This window comes from Harpia harpyja, chromosome 23, assembly GCF_026419915.1.
Source record: "Harpia harpyja isolate bHarHar1 chromosome 23, bHarHar1 primary haplotype, whole genome shotgun sequence".
Classification (NCBI taxonomy): domain Eukaryota; kingdom Metazoa; phylum Chordata; class Aves; order Accipitriformes; family Accipitridae; genus Harpia; species Harpia harpyja.
The window spans coordinates 3,751,257-3,769,103 of record NC_068962.1 but is presented as its reverse complement, the minus strand read 5'-3'; the positions used below and the strand labels follow the sequence as shown (position 1 = coordinate 3,769,103).

Genomic DNA, 17,847 nt, shown 5'->3' with positions numbered 1-17,847 from the left:
ATGCTTACACATCTAAACTTAAGTACCTAAACCTCAAAACTGCACCTTCCGTTTTGTGCTACTTTATAATGTCTAGACAGAGCTTGTTTCATTATCAGATCTCCAGTGCAAAATTGCAATACAAATAGCATAACCTAGTAATAGTTAAGGACAATCGGTATAATTGTTGGAAATGCATTTATTTGATATTGAATCGGTTTACGTATTTTACTATATTTTCAAAATTTATTAAGTAGCTGTAGAAACTTTACTTTTTAATGGCAAATGATGAGGTAATAAAAATCTCTTTTCAAAGCTGCCCCGAACTCAGGACCTGGATCATTTTCTGCAAGAGATGGACACCTTAGTTCTGTTTTTGACACAGGGATTGTTCTACGCATAGCAGAAATGCATTCCTTTCTTAAAAAATATTTGTTTGAATATTCAATGTGTTGTCCTGAGAATTTCCCAGAAGAGCTACATGATGTAGAATTGCCACTTGGTAGGCTAGCTGATTCTTCAAAGGTACTTATTTTCTTTCTGATGTTTCAAAAATATGTATTATACTTGCATTTTGCTCAGATTCTTGCTAGTTCCACTGGTGATATTTCTGAGAGCACTACAGAAGAATAAAATTCATTATGCAGAGGATCAGTGCAAAACCAAAATTCTGTGCAAACGGTGAAGGACATAGTTAACAAATGCATATATCCTTGTGTTATTCACTCCTGCAAAAATGATCTCTATCCCTTGCCCAGTGTGTTTAAACCCTAGAAGATTAAGCAGAATGATATTTAAGAAGATTTTATTATTAGTTAAGTTGGCTGTGCTATTTGGTAGGACTGAGGCTTTTAATCTTGTAGATCTCCATGTTTCATACCAAAAATGTCCTGGTGTTTGCTTTGTAATTTGTATGTAAAAGCCTCCATATTGTTAATTTGGTCTATAATAAAAACATAATTTAAAAAAATATATAATTAATATTTTCTCAAAATTTGTTGAAGGCCTTGTGTGCCAATTTTTTTACTGATTTTCAGCTGGCTAGAAAATCAATCTTTTCAGATCTCTGGCTTGCGAACAGCCTATTTGAGCTTTCAAATGTAGGCAGCTCAGACTATATTACTCAGAGAAATCTTGAACTGGAATTCTGGAGCCTACGCTGACCATGGCATATGTATTGAATATTGAATGGTAGAAGTCTTTGAAGATTCAATGTAAAAATAATGGTCTTCAAAGTTTCTCCATCCCACTTCTCACATTAATAATCATCCTAACACTAAAAAATTAAAATGACAGGGTTACTCTCTGTGGTTTATTTTTTACTTATTATGTTCAGTATTAGATGGAGATGGGGGAGCCTTGAGGAGTGGGAACTTGTTATCTTATAAAAATGAATTAAAATACTTTTGTGAAAGTAGCTTTTCTAGAGTTGGTGAACTTTCTGCAGTGTTGGACAGCATATCATTACTCATTTCCCAACAAAGAGCTGACTGTGCCACTGAATAAATTGTAAATATATGGTATGTGACATTTATAACAGCCATCGTATATCAAAAATTATTTTACTCTGTCTGCTCTTTTTTTGACATAATTAGTATTACACTGTCCTAGAATAATAAGCTTCAGAGCTTACTGTCATGTTCATGACAGGTGCAAGCTGCATAATCATGTGTTAGCTTCACTGTTGTAGACAGCTAACAAGCATAAAGCTCTTACTTTTTTAAATTCTAAGCTTCATTGATTTTTATTACAACATTTTTGGAAGCTTTAACTATTCAGAAGGCTGTGTAAGTTCTTCTAAAAATGTTACTGTAATTTGATACTGGGATTTTTAACAGTACAAATAGGTAAACTTTTTGAAAGAATGATTTTTATGTACAAGGTTGTTTCGCTTACAGGTGTCTTTGTAATTCTATTTTTGACTCTTGAAGTTTTTTTCAGCTCTGCTGAACAAAGAATCCAAATTACATTAAGGGGGTTATAATTAAAACTGTGTGTCCTTTTACATTTTGCATGCTTGTTTTTTATTCCACTCCATGATAGTATGTAGGACTGGAAACACTTAACTAAGACAGTTTGTTGTTTTCAGGCTTTTGAGAAAGTTGAATAGATAAATACTTACGTATGTAATTCAGCAACCCTCCAGTTTGACAAGAGCAGTTGTAATGTCCTTCCTCAAAATGATTCAATATTATGTAAATAACAAAAGATGCAGTTCAGTGAAAAAGAAAACACACCATATGTTTTAGAAAGAAATACGTGTCGTAAAATGGACTTTTAAGAGCTCTAGTTCAGGGGCATGGCATAAATTACGTTGTTCCCACCTCCATATATGTGTTTTCTCGTAATTTTGTTCACACTGCATGCTAGCAGGATAGTGGGTGATTCATTGCCAAACTACAGAGCCTGAATGTAAAAGATCCTTGTAGTAGGTGAGTGGCGCACGCACACCTCGCGGCATACCGTGGGTTACGGCCACTGTTATCACCGCCTCAATGTTTAGGGTCTCTGTGGCAGGGATCATCCCCAGTTAACTGTCCCACGCCATACTGAAGGCATATCCATATGCTGAAATGCATGACTTCATCTTTATCTTCAGTTCTACTATATTTTGATACAGGATGGGAACAGGCTTTACGAAGTAAGATTATGTCACTGTGAAAAAAATCTTCTGCTCACCTGCGTTTACTGCCCTGTATTGGTCATGAGCTGTAAAATTCTCCAGTTTTTTTTCAGCAATGAACATTCAAAATTAAAAAAGAACTAACTCCCCAGGCAGCTGTTTTCAGTGTTCACATTTCGGAGACACTAACAACCTTTTCAAATAGCTTCAGCATTCCCCAAAAATGTCACTGTTTGGCCTCCTCTGTTCTTTGCAGATCTGCGTAACACTTTGAAAAGTAGAAGAAATGGTATGGTGCTGTTCAGCCTTTAAATCAAATATTTTACAACTTTAGAAAAAGCTTTTATTCATGAATGAATGTTCCTTCACAGTATTCCTCTGTTACTTCCCTGGTAAATGACAGCCAAACAGTAACTATTTGATGAATAGCCTGCTAATGTTCCATATATATTTTAGTAAATATGACATATGACAAATCCTCACAAATTAAGTGACTGAATTTTCCATATGTATCACCCTTTGTTAGTTACACAAGTAATGAAAAAACAAATAGGTAAACATAAGTAAAGCATTAGTCTGACATTCAGTTTACTATTTTAATTATCAGTATGTATAGCTGACAAATTACTTTTTCAGCACTAAATTTTGTATGGTCAGCAAGTCAAATAATATCTTTTAAGAAAAAAAGTAACGCCATAAAGAAGATAAGTCAAAGGTAACAATTATTGTCACTGTAGGTGTCTCTAAGTCAGCCCAGAGGTCCTTTGTGTTACCTTTAGAAATGTCTCATCATGTGAACACTGAAAAGCCTTAACTTGGTAAAATGGACACCTTTTAAAATTGCCCATTTATCTAAATAAGCATATATTTGTGCAGGAGTGAAAGTCATACAGATTCTAGTAGACACTAGATTATAACAGATTTTGCATGTTACACTAGAAAAAATACAAAATTTTCTTCTGTGTTTCAGGTGTCTCTCGAAATTACTGGAATTACATCAAAGATGTCACATGTGAGAACAGCTTCTCCGGTGTTTGTCATTGCAGAAGCAAACAGTCCGATGGAGAGTAGGGCAGCAAATGCTTCAAATAAGGAAATTAATATTCAGTGGTACATTCCTTCTCTGGCAAAGCCATCAAACGATACAGAGACTAAGGTATAACTACACCAAAGCAGTTCCTTAGGTATTGGAACAAATTAGGTCTTATTTCCAATGAATATTTGTGCTATGACTGATTAGCTTTTTAATTGAATTATACATATGCTGATTGGCAAGCTGGACAGCAGGGAGCTGTATATTTACTGTGCTGCAAACCTGCTATGCAGGACAAACAGAATGCCCCGACAGTTTTTTGGTGGCAGGCCAAAGAAATACTTTGTTCACCATATAGAGCTTCCAGGCCATGTTGTATTCATGCCTCTTGCAGGTCCTTGATGTCTTTAAGACCTCCACTCTGTTAGGTTTGCTCAGAGCTGACCAATACATTCAAACAATACTGTTTGGTGGGAGGCTGTTGGAAAAGCAGATACACGTATACGGGGAAAATGGGATTTTGTAAACTTCATTTCCCTAAGAAATCAGACGAAATATGAAAGATGACAGAGATTGGAGAGTTGCAGGAAAGCAAGAGACTAGGACATGGAATTTGTTTTAGTTTTAAACAAGGGAACAGCAGGTTCGTAGGCAAAAGTTCTGCTACTGCAATAGAAATCCATGATCTCCAAACTTTTTGGCATAGCAGATCAGTGTCAAAATTTCCACTAGACCCTTTTCATCTCTATTAGTGAGCTGATAGAAGCCCTGTGAAGTTAGTGCAAATGTACTTTTGAATATAGTTTTGCAGGTTACTTTAGCATGACTTTACAGATCATTAGAGATCCAGAGACAACTCTTGAAAACAACTAATATGTGAATACCATATTCTTGACATTCTCCATGTAGTCAAAATATTCAGCTACTGCTAGGAAGCACATTTTCAATCATAATAGCAAATTATTTCAGTGAAAGGTGAGAATTTTCCATTTCATTTTCTTGTGCTCTTACATTGATACAGCTTTATTAGATGGGTGAGTTATGTGCACTTCATGCATTTAAATCTAGTATGATGACAGCCAATTTAGCAAATTTATAGCAAATTTAACTAATTATATGTAGCAAATATAACTAATTACATAGGGCCTTTGGAAATTCAGTAAAAGCTCTCTGTTCAGCCTACCTGAAGTTGGAACTTTGGACATGAGAGTAAGTGGGATTGATTGACCAGGATCAGGACAACACTGGGATTTTGATGGTGACTCTATAGGGTATAATTAATTTTCAAACCTGTGTAAATTATATCCATAATTAAATTGCTTTAAAACCTATAAAAACTGAGTATAGTACAAATTCATGAGGCCACACTCCCCCCCTTTTTTGAGAGTCAGTTATTTAAGTCTTCATCAGTACACTGTATTTGATAGTCGTTATAATCTAGTATCACTGAAATAGCTCAGGTCTACTATAGCATACTGCATTACAGCTTACCCATTCCATCTCTTTCACAGGTTTTGCTGCTTTATGCTTATAATACAAAGCCCGTCAAGATTAGCAACATCAAGATTTTCAGTTCAATGTCTATGTTTTCAGGCCACTTGTGGATTCCGTTGGCTAGGTAAATAATCATTGACTTTATGCTGTTATTTCATGCTATATTAAGGATCAGTCAACCATTTAGGATGAGAGAAAATAAAGTACAAAATATCAAAGAACTGTAAATCTTTAAAGTATTTATTTTTGCTTTTCAGAAATTTTTCACTATAAAAACTGTAAGATATCGTACACAGCATTAAACCCATCCAAACATATGCCTTTTCAGTACATTAGCATTTTAGTTTTGATTCTTAAAGAACTGAGTAACACACGCTGATTATATTACACTGGCATAGCAACGTAAGAAAACGCTAGCAAATCTAAGAAGCAGTCCCAGCAGTTATTCCCATTCTCTCACTGGATCAGCTGCTTTCTCCATCCCATATTACAACTCTGAGCATGCAAGAATTTTTCTCAGTTGTAGCCCCAGACTCAGCCCTTCATTTTACATCCTGTGGTGTTTTTCATCACTTCTTCCTTGTCATTCATCTAGTCTCAAGATTTTTTGGAACTGCTGAGCAGGTGGAGGGGAAGGAATAACGGGCCAAGAAGAGTTGCAGCCCCTGCCACCCTTGTCCTGGTTGGATGAGAAAATCTTTTCTTAGAGAGACATGCTTAAAATACTTCTTACCATTTTTAGTGCAAGAAGCAAATGCATTCCATATTTTCACTTTCTTTAATGAAAAACATCTTTTTGTAAAATTATGAGATCAGTTTTGAAAAAGAAAATGTAGAACTTAATCAATATGTAATAAAAGCTAGGTCAGTTTAATTATGTCCTGGGAACAACAAATGTTGTCGTTTTATAAGAGCAATAATGAAAAAAATCTTGTCTTCGTGCAGAGTTATTTCTTTACAGAAGAAATTATCTAACCTGAAGCAGCAAGTTGAAATGTTGATGCAAAGTTCTAAAAGCTTGTCTTCAGCTTCAGAACCTACAAGTTTTCTCGAAGAAAGTGAAACTTTGAAAAAAATTCCTTCAATAAAACCCAAAATTAATGTTGCAAAAGTGCATCTTGATGAAAAAACAGAAGTAAGTGAGAACAGTTCTGCTCTTAAATATGTCTGACTTTAAGATGTCTGTTTTGGGTAAATAAATGACATGTAACTTGGAAGGCAGACATAAAAGATTAAACTTCCCTCACCCCTTTCAAGAAATGTTGAAATATTTTCACTTTTCATTTAATATTTAACTTTTTCTTTGCCTTATATATTGCTTGTCCCTTTACAAAAATATCAGGCATCTTCAGCCTTCCACTTGAAAAATAAAGGCTACACCTTCAGGTACATAGATTTGAAAATTGATGCCTAATTTATAGTAATCTACATCTGAAAATGCTTGGTAGAGTGCTAAATTAGCATGGTGATCAACCCAAAAGTGCTTTTTAAAAATCAGTTACACATCTTCAATGCAAAATGGGCAGTGATGGTTTCTGAAACAAGAACCTTCTAATAATGTTATTGAGAGAGGACTAAAACTGGCAGTGAATTTATTTTCATTTTCTCTATGCCACCTTCCTCTTTTCTTTCTATTAGCAAGGCTGAATATGGTCCGCAACCAAATAACTCCCCCACATACGTACACAAAAGAGGTAATTTCAGAATTTTCCATGTGGTCTGTTTGAGATAATGTCATTGGAATAGAATGTTGCCACAGCATAGCTGCTGCTTGATAAATGCCAAGGCAAAATAGACGTTTATTTTCAAAGTGGGAGACATTTATCATGTGACAGGATTCTCTTTATATCTATTATATGAAATGATTAATGATGTAGAGGCTGTCATTTTGTCTGATGGATGCTGTGAAATAGTGACAATTGTGCACTGTGCCATTATTACGAGGCTGTATTTTGACCAGCTTGGAGAACAAATGATGTTTTGGCCAATCACAGTGTTTTCAGGAGGGTAGACAGAGCTGTCCTTTAGTGGGTGGTTCTGATTACCTGAAGGGGTTTGCTCAAACTTTCATTAATATATGTCAGTAATTGGAAAAACAATGTTTAGAATACTAACAAGATTAACGTGCTATGCATTATACATGTATAAATATCATCTTGTCAAGAGTGTTTGTTTATAATGTCTTCAGTAAACATGTAGCAAAAGTATGCTCGCTCACTGGATTTAATACCTCAGCCAGGGGCAATTTTGCCTCAGTAGAAACTGCAAGGTTTGGGCTCTTGTGTGTGTACAGCAAACACAACTATTTGTACTGCAGAAAATTTATATTCATCAGCTAAGGTTTATTTTGCTGTGAATTCAATTAGAATAACCTCAAACTTGATTGTTCTGAAAAATTTTGTAAAGCTAAGCCATCTATTAGCTTATCAGAGGGGATTGATAGTACAGCATTGTTTTTTTCTTGTTTTATACCATTAGGAAATGGCGAAAAGGTGTTTATCTGAAGTCAAAGCACTGCTGTCTGTTGTTCCAGCTCTGTCCTTGCCATTAACTGAGGTATGCTGTTCTCATTAATAGCAAAAATCTGTTTTCTAAAAGAAAACAATTGTTCAGTTAAACTGAAACATGGATTATACCACTAGGTATCTTCCCATTTTTTTCCTCATACATCGTTGGCCTTTCTGTTTGGGTTTTATTTTTTCATCTTTACAAATAAAACACAAATGTGCATGATTACTAACTGTGAATATCTTCACTGTTCATTAGAATCACCTTTTTATACATACAAAAATGTTTTAAAAATGAATCTCACTCACAATGGGTTCATCTCGGTTATCTGCCATTCTCTGGTCATTGTTTACACAGACTCCAGTGAATTTCCACGGTGCAATCGCCAAATGTAATTTCCTTCCATCCCTGTATTTTTACAGTTATTCAGGCTTTCATTCTATTTTCTTTAGCTTTCTCTGCCTTGCCCATGACACGTCCTGAGAGGTAGCATGCCATTTTTTTGTCCATGCTGTTATGTTCAACTTGTTACCCAGTTGTAGCCAGTATCCCAGAGGAGACGATGGGAACCGGCCCATAGCAGGCAGCAGTACTCTTCAGGGTTCTCGGCCACCCTAGGGGGATCAGGAAAGGACCACAGCTGCCAGGGCTCAAGGAACTCCAAGGAAGATTTTGGAATCCACCGTAACATATAACTCCCCCCCATTAATCCTCAAATATCTTGCCTGTAATTCTTCACAATGATAAAATGGATAAGGCATCCACTGTACTCTTCTCTTCCAGTCAGGTAGCTCTTCCTACCAGAACAGAATCCCGAGTTTTATCTGGGAACAGTTTGGCTAGTGGCCTGTTATAAAGAGGTTATCTGTAATGCTGTCCTGTGCGTCCTGCAGTCTGGTACCTAGGAGTACGTACTTCCCTTTTATACATCTTGCACCATTCTTGTCACCCCTTGTTATCTGTCCTGAAGGTGTCTCTCACAGGACTCCCAGACCTTCATATCACCCAATCTGGCTTTATCAATGCATCAGAATACATACACGTTCATTCTGCAAATCCCTACTTTTCACAGTCCCACTGAAATATCTTCCATGGTAGAGAGATTTGACAGATACCTAGGGAAAGGTACAGCTCAGCTTTCACAGAATCACGTGGACCTCCTGGACCTGTTTTATATTCTCGTGAATCCCTCTTCACTATCCCTGCTTCTATTTGTGGGTCTACGATGAAAGTGAGGGAGCAGATTTAGGGGTGTCCTTCCAGTAAGAATATGATGTTAACTGCTCTGTTTTGTTCTGGCTAAATGCCATAACAAGCTAAAATGTTTCGACAGGTGGAACAACGGGCTTTTCATCACAAAGTTTCAGGTAGAGACTTCAAACTAAGATCCTATTAGATATGGCAGATTTGGTTGAGCAAGTGAAGCTTAATCCTTCAAGACGCTATCTTCATTCTTCTCTGAAGCCAACAGAACTTGTAGAGTGTCCAGCACTTCATTACGTATTGCATATTTCTAAGTAGCATTTCCAAACTTTCAAATAAGTTGTACGTGTGCATTACCCAGTCGTCTTGGCTAGAGGTGGAAAGCTCCGAGTGGGACTACGTATACCATAGGGTAGTACATTCCCTTTGTTTTCAAGCATGCAGGAGAAAGCAGCAGATACACTGCTTATATGTAGTGTTACAGAATTTTTCCCCACCACACACTTTTTTGTTGCTCGTCTTCTTGTAAATTAATTGGACAAAGTCAGTTCTCATTTGTGGTATTTGTTTTCTTATTCTCTGAGCTGTCACACTTTTAACTCCTATCATGTTTCCAGCTTCTCTCCTTTGATTCTCTTTTTTTCTGTTCAGGTGTCTTACAGTGCTTTTGATTCAGCACTGAATTACATTTCTAAGTGGACAAAGTGCATTTTTATTGAATTATTCATTTAAAATTATTTGACTGTTCATGTTTTAAGAATAAAAATTGATCAGCTGCCTTGTTTTTAAAGCTCTTCAATGAATAGCTATGTTCTTGAGGGAGACAACGCATAGTCTTTGGGAGTTCCAATCTTAAATGTTAAAAGTAAATTTATAAATAAAATAATTGCATTAAAAATTAACCTCTCTAGATAGCCTGTTCCAAGCTTCTCTTCCCTTAGTTAGTTTTTCTTAATCTCTAAATCAGCTAAATAGTTCTTTTCCATGTCCAATGGGCATACAGACAGTTCATCATTGCCCTCAGTTTCACCTTTTAGTTAGCTCAATTCTTTCAACTCCTCATCTTAGGAAAAGCTTTCCAAGTTACTAATCGTTCCTGCTGCTCTTCTCTGATATCTTCATTTTACCTACAGAGGATCAGGGTAAACTTCGTGAGCAAGACTGTTCACAGAAATCTCCTCCCCTTTATCCTGTTTTACTAGTTTCCTGCAAGAGATGTCATTAACCACAAATTTATATTGAAGCAATGCGTATTTCTAAATTATTCATTGGTTGTAGGTCAGAAATCTGGCTTTAATATGGAGCTATTTGTATATATGTACTTTTTGGTACCTGTAAGCTTAATAAAGTTATTTATTTGGGGTTTTTTTTCCTGTTTTTTTCAGATCCCGTTTGATGTTACTTTGCAATCAATAGCAAGTTTGGAAGATATGTTTGATCCTGCCAATGGATGTATAATAACTGAAGAAAGTCTCTTCAATTGGATCATTTCTCTGTTTCACTAAATTCTATTTTTGCAATAACTTAATCAGTTGCTGAGTGCTATAGATTTAGACTTAAGTTCTGGTGTTAATCAAACCACCTCATTAATCACACCAGGATTTGGCTCCTAATGTGTTTCATAATTTTCATTTTTAGCTTATTTCTAATTATTAAAAAATTAATAGTTTTTAAAATGAAAATACACTTTTAGGAATTAAATGTATTAAAAGTAGTTTCTCAATAAGAGGATTAAAATTTTGATTTATTCAATCATCTATAATTAAGTGAGTTTGTTGGGGGTTTTCTAGCTTTTCAGTAATTTCTTATTGTTTAGAAAAGCTGAATAAGCTTGTAACCTTCTAGCATCCACTAATAGATACTGTTTTTTCCCCGAAGTTTTATTCTCATCAGCAATTTTTTAATTGCTTTTGCAGTTATCAAAAGTTGGTTTTATTTCTGAGGTTGAGAAATTTTTTTTGGCCTAAAATCATCACTGAGTTTGTTCTTTTACACTTTTATTTGGAAACTAGCATATCAGACTTTTCTATCTTTTGTTAAAGAAAAACACATCTCGGTTTGTTGAGGGTGAAAACGATCATTCAGATGTCTCCATAAATTCAAAGCATTTTTCTGGGGGTGGGGCAGGAAGCCATTTTAAAAAATAAAATGGTTCTTTATAGAACATTTTTGGACATCATTCTAAAATGCTAACAAAACCTCTATTTACGTTGTTAATGCTGTAAATATTAAAGTGCTGAAGAAAACTGATGAGTCGTAACAACGGCCACCTGAGGCAATATGCTTGTCCAGTGTTAGAGATGGGGAATTTGACATGAAAAAGCGCGTGAGTTGCACAAGGCCGCACGAGAGAGTGCTCACGGCCGTTTGGTTTTGCTCGCATCACAAGGCCAGGCACTTTCTCCCCAGTCACAGTAACTTGTTCGCAACAAACAGCAAAAAAACCCCAGGACATTTGGGCGGGAGCCCTCTGAGACTTGGCCTATCCCTAGCTATGCTTCTGTGTAGCCATGAAAATTCAGGACTAATAGTTACCATTCTTGGGTTCAGTTTCTGAGAAAAATAAACAATTGGGGTGAAACGCCAGCCCCTTTCACTAGAGTCAGGCTCTCCCTGTGCTGTAGCCTGGTGGTAAAACGATAAAATATTTTGAGCTATTTGGAAATGGCAGCTTTACCTTGGCTTGTGCTTTTCAGAGAAATGTTACCTGGTTGGGTGAAGTTTCTTTTATGGAGGGGGAGAGAGAGAGGGAGGTAAAAGATTCAGCATAATGAGCATCTCAAATGTGATCAGTAACAGGAAGAAATAGGGTGAGGTTTTCTGCTATTTTTCTTTATTCCTATGAAAGAAAGAAGACTGGATGGATTTTTGTGGCTTTTTAAAAGTTGTGCTATTTTTTATTTTGTGTAGCCTTTTCTGGAATGCTGTAGATAGCAGGAAAATTAGAAGGATTATGATACAATGATAAAAAGAAAGTAAAAACTGAATAATTGATAGGGAAGATATTTTTGCAAGATAATTTTAAAACTGAGTTAGAATGGTTATCTAACTCAGCGGCCTAACAGCAAGTTTGGAGGAGATATTCCTTAGCATTATTCTTTCAATTAAAAGAATTTATTGTTCTGCAATTCTTCAAAAAGCGGGAAAGATAAAAATTGACATTACTCCCTTTTCTTTTACAAGGAACAAGTAGAAAATTGCAGCTTTTTTCGGAAAAGCTATCCAGTCTTTCCTTGTGCTTTGTAAAAAGTATAAACCCTTTTCTTTTTGGGGTCACCTTGAGGATTATCATAGGACTTTTGTGCAGCTTAATTAGTATTTGTAAAACACTCTATAGTATCAGGTGAAAATGGAAGTAAAGTTCTACTACAGACAAGGTGTTTCTTCAGTGCTGCCAGTTTGGACCTTGTTGTAATTCCTATACTTGAAAGAGAAATATTAAATAAAATCCTTTACAGATGCATTTAAAATATATTGCACTTTCTAAGATATTTTTGTTGAAACAAAAATATTACCCTACCATCTCCTTTAACACAGCGCAGTAAGATAGTAACATTGAAATGTTGACCTCACTGTATCCATAGCAGCAGATTTTACTCTCATAAACACAGGATTAAGTATTCAATGCAGGTTTTAGAAGAAAACATTGGAGAAAACATTATTCTTTTAGCATATAATTAAACTCCTTAGTTAAAATCTGCTTGTAAGGAAGGAAGCTCATATATAAATGTCTCCAGTAATTGCACAGAAAAGAAGTATAAAGCTAATTGTGAAGTAAATTGCTTCTTGTTTTATCTATTGTAGTAGTTTGGGTGGGTTTTTCCTTAGCAATGCATGCAGACTAAAGCTTTCAATACGTGAGACTAGAGTAAACGTGTCAGCACCACGCTCAATTAAATTTGTATAGAATACTTGTCTGTGTCACCATCTCCAAAATAAAAAAGGAAGAGGGGAAAAGCACTTTGATTTCACAGTCTGAAGTGTAAGGGGAGGGCCCTCCTGCTATGTGAAGGTCTGCTCTGTGATCTGCCCCGTACAACACTGCCGAAGGGCTACTTACCACCTCGACAGCTTTGAACCGCTGGCATGTTTACCAATTCTTTTCAAATTTTAACTGAAATATTTCCCCATTCCACATCTGTGAAAGGAATGGGTAGTGTTTCCCTATCTGATAAGTTGTGGGATGGGGCAAGGAAAGAGAGCGAGCGCGCGCTGCGAGGACAAATTGAAAGGATTCTGAAATGAATGACATTTTATCTTCAGTGCATCCCCTGGGCGAGGGACAAGAAGGATCCTGCACGGGCTAAAGAGCAGTAAAAAAGGGTGGTTTGTTTGTTTGGTTTTTTAAATTCCTTTGGTATTGTCTGTTCTGTGAACTGAATGAAGTAAGCGTCCTGAGAACAAAACCAGCTTCTGGTCCTGTAATTAATAACTGCATCATCAAGAATGTGCTAGGGCTCAAACTGAAATTGAACAGGGAGCTTAATCTTGGCAGGTCTGAATGGGTTTTAGAATACTTCAATTTTTCAAATACTGTTTCAATATACTTTTAAGTTATATTGCTGCCTTGATAGAGAGTTGTATATTCAAGGCATTCACCGGATTTGTCTCCTGCCTACAAATATATAGCAACCTGAAATTATTTCTGGTTAAATTAATTTTATGATGTGGAAATTGGTAATTTCACACAGATTTGTTCAATTGTATGTGATTGGTTTTTAAATTCCACTACAGCACCAGTTCACGCTCATTTTTTGTTGGCCTAAGTATTTATCCAGTTTTTGGATGACATCAATCTAACAAAATAGTCCTAGTAATTAGCCTCACTATGCCTCAGTTTCTTTATCTGAAGATAACAGTAACCCCCTCATCAGTGAGGGATTTGAAGTTTTCTGCATCAACATTTGGAAAATATTTTCAGATCCTTGAATGAAAGAGGGAGGAAATTTAGGTTATTATTTAGTTGAGACGCAATGTAAAGGGGATAGTCATTTGTTTCCAAATCCATTTTCAGTGAAATCCAAGAAGAAAGATTTTTAAAAAGAATAATGATGGAACTAGAATTAATTGTTGGAATTACAGGCTAATATGCTGAACTAATTAAGCCAGCAAAGAGTTCCATTTATGTTTGCCAAAGATTTTATTTGAGTTAAAGATACTGAGTACATCATCAAATGAGAGAAGTGAAAATATGAAGCATAGGTTAATCTTTAAAATAGAGTGGGTGAAAGGGTCCAGAGGCAAGTGCTGAAGTCAAATATTTACCACTGCAATTTAATTTTCCACTGTGAAACCCCAGAGATAATTAGAATTATTCTCATTTATCTCCCATGTCAGCATGATTTAGGATTCCACTTAACGTGCAAAGAAAAAAAAGTACGTGTTGAAGCAAATTACGCCAAAAAAATCTCCGTGTCACACAGTGGAAAACCAGAATACGCTACATAAGAAATCATCACAAGGTGATGGATCCGGCTCTATAGTCTATCTGGGCTGTTCTCAGGACAGCTGTGTGGAGGGTGAACCTCTGTAAAGAGCCAGTTCACCTTCAGGGCTGGTTTCGCTCCTGGCCAGACACCCAGAACTGAACGTTTCGGCAGCCACCAAAAAATAACAATGTCCTAGGCAAAGCTCCTGGATCCTTGGCAGTCGTGTGTTCTCCTCGCCGAGGCCTGGGGGGGGTCGGCATAGGAGCCTCTGCGATGGGTTCTCCACGTGGGAGAACTGCAAGTGCCTGACGGCTCTCACGGCTGCTCTGCAACGCGGGAGCAGAATGAGGTCTGCGCTTCATGCTTCGCACCTTGCTTCGTGGATACTGGCGTCATATAGCTAGAACATGGCAGAGCTAGAGGTAAACATCAAGATTCTGTTTATCCTATAAAATTACTGTATACATTTTATTATCGCACAACAGGTAGTGTATTAATTAGTGCTGTTACGTTCTTACGATTCCACTACCAAGTGGAATAATACCAACTATTTCAAAACTGCTTTAAAGAACAATTATAACCGTGAAGAAATGCAGGCTGTTTTTTCCCCAGCATCCTGACTGGGCTTATCCCACAGGAACTCTGCGGCTCATCCTTCAGAACCTCGTGTCACTGCTGCTACACTGAAAACCTTTTTTTATGGGCAAAGAGGAAATCAATGTAAGTTTAAAGCCAAAAATTTATTAGTAGAATTGAAATCTTAGCCTAATCCAAGAGTCACTATTAATCCAGCTCTAATTATTATGGGAAAAGAAAGAATACTTCTATGCAGAAAAAGCTTAAATGATAATAATAGCAATACAGTTAAAATTGTTATATAAACTGTTACTATTTTTACCCTTCTTCACCTGTGTAATGCTCACACTTCTGCTGCTCCCCTGGGTCTGAAGGTCAGTGGGTCTGGGCTTGTGTGTGTGTGACGAGCTGCTAGGGCAAGTCATCACATTTGGAGTCATGGGCCAGGCAGAATATGATGTTTTCTTCTCCCTCACTCTAGGATCAATTTGGGGTAATTTTCATATGTTTACCACACTTTTACATCTTGCTTTTTCTTCGTGGGTTTGCAGTTCCATATTACATCTAAATCCAATCTATATGGTGTTTTACATATGTTAGGTACTTGGTTTTAGTTCTCTTTGTCACCCATGAAAACTGTTTTTGTCCAGCACCAGCTCTGCGAATCTTTAACTGCCGGTGAGTCATTTATAGCCGTGAGGTCTCCAGCGCTGGGGATGTGCCCCATCCCTTCTCATCCCACGCCCGTCCTCCTCTGCTGCGTCCTCAGCCTCCACTTCTTGACGCCTCTGCTGTCCTGCCCAGATTGCATTTCTCTACGTTGCATCATTATGTCAGTTGTGAGGCAACCACTGTTTTTTTTTCTTCAGTGGTAGGAAATTGGAATTTTTGATCTGTTTTAAAATCTGAACGTGCGTGTAGCAATAAGCTTGATGAAAGGAGTGCATCCTGCACTTGGAAGATGGAAATTGTTATTACCTGGTGGAGGGCTGTACAAAATCATTAGTCACAGGCTGTATATTTGGCTGAGATTCCCAGAGATGGGCCAACTCTCCTCATTTGGAAAGCTCCGTGAAGAGGATTTCCCTTCCACCTCCAAGGCAGTTTCCCTCCAAACCAGATCTGTCTGTCTGCGGTGTGAGGTTTCTCAGGGAGTCTCTTTCACAGCCTTGCACAGTTGCTTGGAAAACCCTGCCTTGTGCAGGCGGCCTTCCTCCTTTTCAGCGGCAGCACCGCTCTAAGAATTGGGCTAAAACTAAGACAAAGAACTGCTTTAAGAATTGGGCTTCTTGCTGCAGTCCTTTCCCCAAAGGTGATACAACCAAGATGTCCCAGTGGTTTCTTATAAATACCAAGAAGAAACACAGCACAGTCACTGGCATAAAAAAACACCAATAAAGGTCCTAGCAGCAGGAAAAACTGATTTAATTGAGGGGGTGTCTCAGAACAAAGCAAAAAAATGCTGGTCATGTTTACTTAAAAACCTGAAAATTTTGAATTGCTCAGCTTCAAGGCTTGAGGGCTTGGAAGGCAGGTACTCGCCTTCCTGTCTGTAAACACAGTTACGCTCCACAGTGAGGAGATAAACAAAAAAGCCAGAGGGTGTTGCTACGGGAAAGAAAAAGCTTTTGATTCTATGTACTGAAGATAGAACAGAGTATTGGCCTTAGAAGTGACACATGATTGGTTTAAAAGCAGTTTAGGACAATAAAGTGGAGTGGGGGATAGAAGACTTGTAGGAATGCTGTAGATCCCTTAAGACTCAGGTATCTGAGAAGACAGGTGATAAATGATATAAAACATGACTAATGATTGGTTAATGAGGATGAATAGATGCAATAAAGACATGATCCTCATTGCTGTAGGGAAATAATAATGGCATTTTGTGTAACAGTGACGTGAGTTTCTTTCCTGATTCCGAGTTCACTTATACAGACTAGAAATGAAATGAACCTGGAAAATCCAAACTCCATCTGCAAAGGAAAGTGAAGGGGGCATTTCAGACCTACCGATTCTGAGACTACATAAGGTAAAGACTCATTTGAAACCAGGTCTCTACCGAAACACTTAATTTTGCTACAGTTTTCACATCAAATATCCCTTTAAAGACAATCTTTTACTAAATAATTTTCTACTTAGGTTTAGAAAGCAGAGGCGGTGAAAATACATACTACCTTTGAGGAAGTGCTACTTTTGTTTTACCAGATAAGAATTTAAAAAAACCCCTTTTTCTGTAAAATTGGGCATGACCCGAAGAACAGCTCTATTCCAAGCCAGGACAGGGATGCAACAATTCTGTGTGACTTGATGTTACTGGAAGTAAGCACAACGGGTGTAACGGGGTGTGTTACAAATGGGTATGTTGTTAACACAAAGTCTCTAATTAAAAACGGACTTGAGCTGACAGCTACAGATCAGGGGCTTGCTTCTCAGTCCGGGATGTGTTTATCGCTATTCTTTATTATGATCTGTCCCCAAGATGTCCCAGTGAAGAACAAGGACTGGCCCGGCTGTGCTGGGTGCTCTTTACTCAGTATTAAAAACACAGCCCTTCCTCCAAGTTCACCATTTAAAACGCGGCAGGTCCCGGACCCGGCGCCCCTCAAAACCAACCTATCGCGGGGAGCACGATCGATTCCTTAACCCGTGGCTGGCGCCAGCTTCTCCCCGGCGGTTTCCAGGCGGTGCTCTGGGGCCGGTGTCCCCTCACCCCCCCCCGACACGACCCCCTCTCCCCAGAGGCCCCGAGCGGGCGGCACACGCTGACCAGCCAGACCTCCAGGTCCGGCACTACGGGCCCCCTCAGACACCCACACTCGGTCCAGACCCTCAGCCGGGCCCGCCCGGGCAAAGGCAAAGCCTCCGCCGGGGTGTCCCGGCCGGCCGCCGCTCCCCGGGGCCGTCGCCTCAGAACCGGGCGATACCGCAGGGAACGGCCCGAAAGGCGGGAACGGCGCGCGCTCCCGCCCCGCCCCTTCCTTCCGGGCCACCGTAGGCGGCGG

General features: G+C 38.1%; 1 protein-coding gene across 3 annotated transcripts in view; it reads left to right on the top strand.

The window, feature by feature from the left end:
• CFAP54 (cilia and flagella associated protein 54) overlaps window positions 1-12,361 on the top strand; it is a 118,095-nt gene extending 105,734 nt beyond the window's left edge. For all 3 annotated transcript variants that reach the window (XM_052774684.1, XM_052774685.1, XM_052774686.1), the window contains 6 exons: window positions 296-504; window positions 3,573-3,758; window positions 5,147-5,253; window positions 6,075-6,264; window positions 7,608-7,685; window positions 10,226-12,361. In XM_052774684.1, coding sequence (XP_052630644.1) covers window positions 296-504; window positions 3,573-3,758; window positions 5,147-5,253; window positions 6,075-6,264; window positions 7,608-7,685; window positions 10,226-10,345 — 890 coding nt within the window. In that variant the 3' untranslated portion in view covers window positions 10,346-12,361. The remainder of the gene's footprint in view (window positions 1-295; window positions 505-3,572; window positions 3,759-5,146; window positions 5,254-6,074; window positions 6,265-7,607; window positions 7,686-10,225) is intronic.
• Window positions 12,362-17,847: the final 5,486 nt, after the last annotated feature.